Source organism: Sus scrofa, chromosome 10 (genome assembly GCF_054392235.1).
Source record: "Sus scrofa isolate SSC_HxYL_T2T_F1_AM1 chromosome 10, Sscrofa_HxYL_maternal_Yorkshire_Landrace_v2.0, whole genome shotgun sequence".
Lineage (NCBI taxonomy): Eukaryota > Metazoa > Chordata > Mammalia > Artiodactyla > Suidae > Sus > Sus scrofa.
The window spans coordinates 30,542,978-30,550,922 of NC_139392.1; the positions used below are offsets into that span (position 1 = coordinate 30,542,978).

At 34.4% G+C, this 7,945-nt stretch overlaps 1 protein-coding gene across 1 annotated transcript; it reads right to left on the reverse strand.

The window, feature by feature from the left end:
- Nucleotides 1-4,172: 4,172 nt before the first annotated feature.
- LOC100510954 (olfactory receptor 4C13-like) lies at nucleotides 4,173-4,985 on the reverse strand. Its single transcript, XM_021082023.1, has one exon. The coding sequence runs from the start codon at nucleotides 4,983-4,985 to the stop codon at nucleotides 4,173-4,175; it is 813 nt and encodes a 270-aa protein (XP_020937682.1).
- Nucleotides 4,986-7,945: the final 2,960 nt, after the last annotated feature.

Consider the following 7,945-nt stretch of genomic DNA (forward strand, 5'->3'; position numbering starts at 1 on the left):
CATTATCCTCCAGTGACCAGATGTAGTTCCCTGTGCTATACTATCTACTCCAAATGCCATATTTGCATCTATTAACCCCAAGCTCTCAGTGCATCCCACTCCCTTGCCCTCCCCCTTGGCAACCACAGTTCTGTTCTCCAAGTAGAGGACATTCTTTAAAATGCAAAACTTTGGAGACAGAAAAACTGTCAGTGAATGTAAGGGTTAGGAAAGGAAGAGGGATGGACTAGTGGAGCACTGAGGATTTTGGGGGCAGTAAAAGTCTTCTGTATGTTACTACTGTTTTGGGTATTGTCACTATATATGTCAAAACCCATAGAATATACAGTCCCAAGAGGGACCCCTAATGTAAAATAAACTATGAATTAGGGTGATAATGATGAATCAATGTAAGTTCTTTTGTTTTTAACAAATGTATCATTCTGATGAGAAGATTGTTCCATTGTGGAGACCAGAGGTATATGGGATTTCTGTACTTTTCCCTCTATTTAGCTGTGACCCTAAAATCACTCTAAAAATAAAGTTTATTAATTAGCATATACACTGTGGCTCAATACCTAAAGAAAATCTTCTTATATCCAAGTCAAGAACAGACTCATTACAGTAGTAATGCCTCCCACTTGCCTTTCTCACCACACTACCCCTTACTTCACATGTCAGGGAATCAATGTGGGTATTCTGCACATTGCTAATTATCCCATTCCAATTATGTGTTCTGGAACTGGGCAAAAAACTGCAGCATGGGTTCTGTGACCATGGACCACTGCAAATAGACCTGAACTGAAGTTCCAAAAATCATAAAAATTTCTATCAGCTACTACTCTGCTGTTCCACAGTATTGTTTTGGATCTCCTGGAATAATTTTCAGATCAGTCAGTAGTCCTGAAAGTTCTGATTCTTTCCTTTTCCACAATGCAAATTTACTCAATCAAATGCCATATGTTCCATTGGAGAAGCCTGGGAGAAAGATACATTGTAAATTTTTAGCAATATACAAGGGTCCTTCCACAAGAGGACCCAATCTCCCCTTTACTCAATTATAAATCTATAAATTGTTTTAAATTCAAGAATTGATTGCAAAGACATGAATCTCTGCTTTTGTGATTCCAGTTAGCATTGGGTTCACATAAGCTAGAAATGTTCTGCTAACACAGATGAACTAAGAATTGATTACAATTATTATTTATTTCACTTCTAGGGAAACCAATATCAACTAGACAACATGATAATTGTTCTTGTGTGTATTATTCTGCTCGTTATTTTGACTCTGTTATCCATTCTGGTAACCATGCCCACATTGCCTTTGGGATTAACTGCCATAGTTTGGCCATTGATATCTGGGATTAGGTTACTTCCATTGAACTTGGATTTCCAAAACCAGTGACCATAATTTTCACTAATGGTCTGGCCCATGGAAAACAGCCATCACAGATCTTGTCAAGAATGGTGAAGCTCTCTCTACAAATTTATTTCTCAGGGTATTGATGAAATTTGTGTCTCTGCATCCTCCCAGTGTGGCTGAGTAGATTTTAATTGACACATTGAATCAAATATTCTAATTTATTCACAGCTTTAATAACATTAAACAAAGGCAACTTTGGCATTTCTAAGCCACTCACTGTGGGCCATCTTTCAGTTCATGTGTTCATCACCACCATGCAAACTGTTGGAGTCTTTCTTAACTCTTCCAGCAGCAATGTTAAATGCAGAATCTCTCTTTTATCAACAAATAAAGCCTGATCAAAATTTATGTTTTTTTCCTATGATTATCCATTCCCACATATATTCCCTAGATTTCTGTCTGTTAGAAAACACAAGTAGTTATGTTAGAGTGTAATTCACCCTCATGAGTCACGTTGTACCTCACTTTTAGGGGCCTTCTGGGACATTTGACTTGTTAAAGAACTAAAAGCAACTTGAGGTATCTGTGGTAGATCCTGAGGAGAATCAGCATTGGCTTGGAGGGGAGCTCATGAGAGTTATATAATTTATTAGGAATTCTTCAGCCTTATATTCACCTTCTGACCTTTGGTATATATTCTACCGCATAGCAACAATGTTACTCTCCCTGATAACTGTTCATTCTGCTGCTTCTATTTTATCCATTGCATCCCATTTTGATGTCTTTTCATCCTGAATTTTTTTTTTCTGACCCACCAAGGTCTTTGTTGTGTGTCTTCCAAACAAACTTTTATGCACACTGTGCTTCATTATCTTACTGGTTATAATACTGTGATGTAGTTTTCTGTTGTCTTTTAGGAGTCTCTCTGTTAAAGCCTCACTCAGGTTTTTCTTTATTCACCACTGAAGCCCCACAACCCTCAATGTACCTGGTGCCATCCTTGGACTCAAAAGACTTGTTGTTTAATGAATGAATGCTGGAAAAAAATGAATGGAATATGTTTCTTTTGAAACTGCCAAATTTGTGTAGATGAAACTATGCAGTCCAAAAACTGCTTTTAATGATGTATGTGACCAAAAAGCAAACTGATTAACATAGAAATATAGCAAAAAACAAGCTACATTTATAGTGTGATGAAATCTTTTTGAGAGCAGGAAGAATATCAAGATAAACTATTTCTTCATATAATGAATACTCAGTTTGAATAAATTTTCTTATTCCTAGTTTTAGCAGTAACAAAAACAAATTGTAGTTTCCAGAAGATATATAAATAAGAGTCTCAGATAAAGGTAGAAATATTTTTATAGGCTCCAGTACTACTTTTTTCTTTATTTTATTAAATGTATTCATCTTTATACTTATATTTATTCATTTGGTAATTATTATAAACCACATATTATTCTGCTTGTTCAAACTCTTGTTTACAAGAATGCACATATATTATGACTATTTTTTTTTTGGTTTTTTAATGACTGTACTGCAGCATTTGGAAGTTTCCAGGCCAGGGATTGAATCCCAGCCACAGCTGTTACCTACTCTGCAGCTGCAGCAATGTTTGATCCTTTAACCCACTGCACTAGACTGGGGATTGAACCCATGCCTCAACAGTGACCCTGAGCTGTTGCAGTGTGATTCTTAACCCACTGTGCCTCAGTGGGAACTCCAATATAATTGTTCAATACATTGAAATTCATGAACATTACTTTAACACTTTTAATAAAATGAAATGCCTCATTCTGATTGTTTATCACCATAAGATGGTCACATGAAGAATACAAAATGTTTCTGAGTGATATAAGGAAATTTGGAAACATGATGTAATATTCATTATGTATCCTTGAGAGATTAAATAGCCCATCTTTTATATTCCTATGGGAGTTACATAACTTGATGTTATAGGAAATATCTAACCATCAGCCATGATATTTAAAAATGGGCAGATTTACTAACAACATTATTTGAATTTAGTTATATTTAATAAACCAACTCTATAATAGTACATATGCTAATATATATTAATATATAGTGCAACACATATATTAAAACTAAAAGGAAATTATTTCTGCATATGATGATATACATGTAATAGATCACATTATTTATTAAATATATATATATGGTCCAGCACAGTCCCACAGCCCACCTCTATGAATGGTGACTATTCTAGTTATGTTACCTTTTTGTCATCATTTCCTGACGATTTCTCACAGAAGTTAAGATCATAGTCTGAGTGATCAGTTATATTCTGGTTATTTGTTCTTTAATATTTGTTTTGGAACTTACCCATTTCTGTTTTTTCCCTCAGCTGTTAATGGTGATAACAGCAGTTCCTACCCAACTTTTTGGATTGTTGCAGAGATTATTACTAAATACCAGTATATTTGTTTATTGCCTTTATGTCATTTTATTAGAATAAAAGTTTCAAATCCATATTAACGGATGAATTTAGTGATAGTGAGTACCAATTTGATAGAATTTTCCAAATATTTGAAGAATAGTCCTGGGATAGTCCCCTCCCCCCTTTTTTCTTTCACCCATTTCAACTCTCCTTGCAGAATCTATGCTTTGTGGTGATTTTTTTCTTTATTTCATAGGTATTATTTGCTGAGATTAACAAAATATCATTATGACACATTCCTGTCTTCAATCAGATTTGGTTTACAGGAGCATTTATATATTTATTTTTTTGATAGGCAAGAAATAGGTTTATTAGGATAGGATGCTTGTGAGAGATGCAAGTGGTCAGGAAAGGAGGCTCTGCAAGGCATACTTATAGTTCAGTTGAAGTAGCCTTACTACTACACAATTTCCTAATACCATTTTTCATCTGGGCATTTCTCAAGGTATAGATTAAGGGGTTTAACATAGGAGTTATCATAGTGTAGAATACAGCAACTGCTTTATCGATAGTTAAAGTAGCTGATGGTAACAGGTACACAAATATGAATGGCACAAAGACTATAACAACTGCTGTGATATAGGAGACACAGGTCAAGAGGGCTTTACATCTGGCCTCCAATCTTTGGGAGTGAAGGATTACCCCATAGGAGCCAACCAAGAGTAGGAAGTTTATCAGGCAGATAAATACACTGTCTACAGCAACAAAAAGGCCTAGAGTATGTGTATCAGTGCAGGCAAGATTGAGAAAAGGATTTAGATCACACATAAAATGATCAATGACATTAGGAAACCAGAAGGGTAACATGAAGATGAAAAAGATCTGTATGAATCCATGAAGAAAGACTCCCATCCATGAAACTCCCACTAGCAAGTCACAAAGCTGCTGATTCATGATGATTGCATACTGCAAGGGCTTGTAGATGGCCACATAGCAGTCATAGGCCATCACAGTAAGCAGGATAACATCAGCATATCCAAAGAAATGTTCCCCAAATATTTGGATCATGCATCCAGTGAAAGTGCTTGTTTTCTTTTCATAGAGCAAGTCTACAACCAGTTTAAGGGTATTGACACATGAATAGCAAGCATCAATTAAATAGAGGTGATCCAGGAAATAATACATGGGGGACCCCATTAATGGGCTGGTAGTGATGGTGATGATGGTGAGCACATTTCCTACCATAGAGATAGTTAGATGACCAAAAACACAACAAATATGATTTTCTGCATCTTTGGAATCTTTGTGAGTCCCAGTAGAATGAATTCTGTCACATCATTCCTAGTCTCTGTGTAGTTCATATTATTGTTTACCACATTACCAGAAAAAACTGCTTTTTCTTAGCTCAACCTTCAGTTTATTAAGCCTCTCCATCTAATAAATACCAAATGTCTATATTCTACTGGATTCTAAATTCATATGATATTTTCCTTGAGATAAAAAATGGTCTGATCTCTTGAAAATTGTTCCATTGTGAGTATACGAGAAAATGCAAATATGAGTGTAAATATTAGAATACAATTGCAAGAATAGGATAACATGAGTATAATGAGAAGAGCTATTTGTGAGAGAGGGAATCCTACGTAGAAGTCTGTGAAAGAGATTTGTGTGACTTGGATGAAGTGGGCTGAGGTTCAGTAAGGAGATGGAAGCCAGAGAATTAACTTTTAAAATGTAATTAAGTGTATTAAGGCATTGATGATGTTAAAGTGATGAAAAGGGTACAGGAAACCAGGTTTCTTCAATGCAATAACTTTACAATAGGTGATATATATGCTTTTAAGAATTGATTGCTATGGGCATGGCACAATAGAAACCTGTTCATGGTATTATTCCACTCATGTGGACCACAGTAAAGAATTTTAGCAACTAATGTTAATAATAATACATAAGGTAACATTAACTAAAACTTAATTTATATCAACTATACTTCAATGAAATTAGTTTTAATTAACTTATTGAATACTTACTGCACTCTGTTTTTTTTTTTTTTTTTTCAGGCATTTGGTTATTCCTCATTTCAAACCTAGGAGATGATTACCACTATCATGTTTGTACTTGTTTTACACACTAGGGAGTAGAAGCAGAGAGAACTTAAGGATCTTAACAAAATCAAGCAGCTAATAAAGGGAAGATCTTAGAGTAGCTCAAATTATACATCTTATATTTTTTTACTCCAAATCCTTAAACCATGTTCTATATTGTTAAGTTAAAATGAACACTATTGAACTAGTCAACTCCTTTTGATATGACCATAACAATTATGGTTACTTAATACTATTTCAGAGGGAAGTATCTATGAACCAATTTCATTGACAGACATATAAATACACATACACACAGACTCAGACATGTACACACAGTACAACATATTGGAACTTCCAATTTTGAATAACTATGTGGTCCTGCTTTCATTGAAGGTTTATATTAATTTTGTCTCTCCCTCACTCTACTATCTTTCCTCCCCAGGTTCCCAACAAAGTATGAATCCACAGACACTCCTGAAATGTGTTGAAATGATGATCCCAGTGGTTCAGTATATTTGAGAATCAGAAAAAAAAAAATCAGATTAGAAAATTGATTTTCACCACTCTCAACTTCTTGATCTAAGATAATATTTCTTAGTACCTTACAACATTGTTTCCTCTAATATCAAATAAGAAAAATAATGTCCACTCAGGTTATTATGAGTATCAATGGAGGAAATGTATATTAACATATCCACTACACTGCTATAGACAAAGAATCTTCACTTATTTATATGAATATCTATGCATGTAGGAGTAGGAGGAGTTGACATTTTCAACAATAATACAGAAAACCATTTAACCATGCAATAAAGTGTGGAAGAATCATCTCCAATTTTACTTTGAAAGAAGCTAAAGGAGACTCATATAATGGATAAAAGTGGATCCAAGGAAAACATCTTAATATTGGACTAAATAGGTTATGATTTATATAACTTAATATTAATATTTATATATTTGCATGTGTGAAGTGTATTTTAATTTTGTTTACATTCTCATGATTAGTCTTAATTGTTTAAAATGTGTCTTTTGTTAAAAGAATGATATCTGGTGTTAGAGAGCTGGGTCCTACAAATTTCGTTATCTCTATGTTAAATTAGATTAATGATACTTATTGACTTTCTCTTAAAGAATGTGGGGAGATGAAATGCACTATTACTCTATTTGAGAGGAGTTGAAAATCATGATTATATATATGCATGTGTAAAGTAACAATCTTTAACAAGCATCAGCACTGTTGAAAAACTTACATTCTGGTATTAGGTGATATAAATGATATTTGAGAATTTTCAAAAATAATTCCATCTTCAAAATGCCTTTCTTTGGAGATAAGTACCTTTCAGTATGGAACATACGATGCAATAGGAAAGAGACTCTTCAGATAATTCAGTATCATATCAATAGCATATAAGTAAGTCATTTAAATGGTCTAAATATTTCCTTTTAGCCTAAAGCTTTATATGTTTTTCAAAGAAAACCTGAGAGTTGAATTCAAATGGATTCATTTCAAACACTATGATCTTCTATAGATGGCTCTGGCCCCAGAGGCAGGAGGCGGTATGTATGGTAGAAATGCATCCAAATGGATCATTCCATCATTGATGCATCCTTCTTGGGATGTGTACACAGTAACAAAAAAGGCATTTTCACATGCAGTGCAAGGAGATTTAAAGAGGCTTCCAAAAAGGCACAATAAGCTTGTCTATTTTTTTATCTGTAATTATAGCACATATGTATTTTCTGTTTTTTTATTACTCAAATGACTTTATCACATCTGTACTTGAATAATGATCATCACAATCGAATTTCACAGGATTTCCATCCCATAACCCAAGCACATCCCCCCACCCCTCAAACTGTCTCTTCCGGAGACCATACGTTTTTCAATGTCTGTGAGTCAGCATCTGTTCATTGTCTGTGAGTCAGCATATGTTCAGTCTGAACTTTTTTCAGATTCCTCATGTCAGTGAAAACATTTGGTGTTTGTGTCTCATTGTATGGCTGACTTCATTTAGCATGATAATTTCTAGGTCCATCCATGTTGCTAAAAATGCTGGTATTTCATTCCTTTTAATGGCTTGAGTAATATTCCATTGTGTATGTGTACCACCTCTTCTT

Excerpts from the sequence above, each read along its gene's own strand:
- LOC100510954 (XM_021082023.1), bottom strand. The coding sequence starts at position 4,985 with ATGGTAGGAAATGTGCTCACCATCATCACCATCACTACCAGCCCATTA.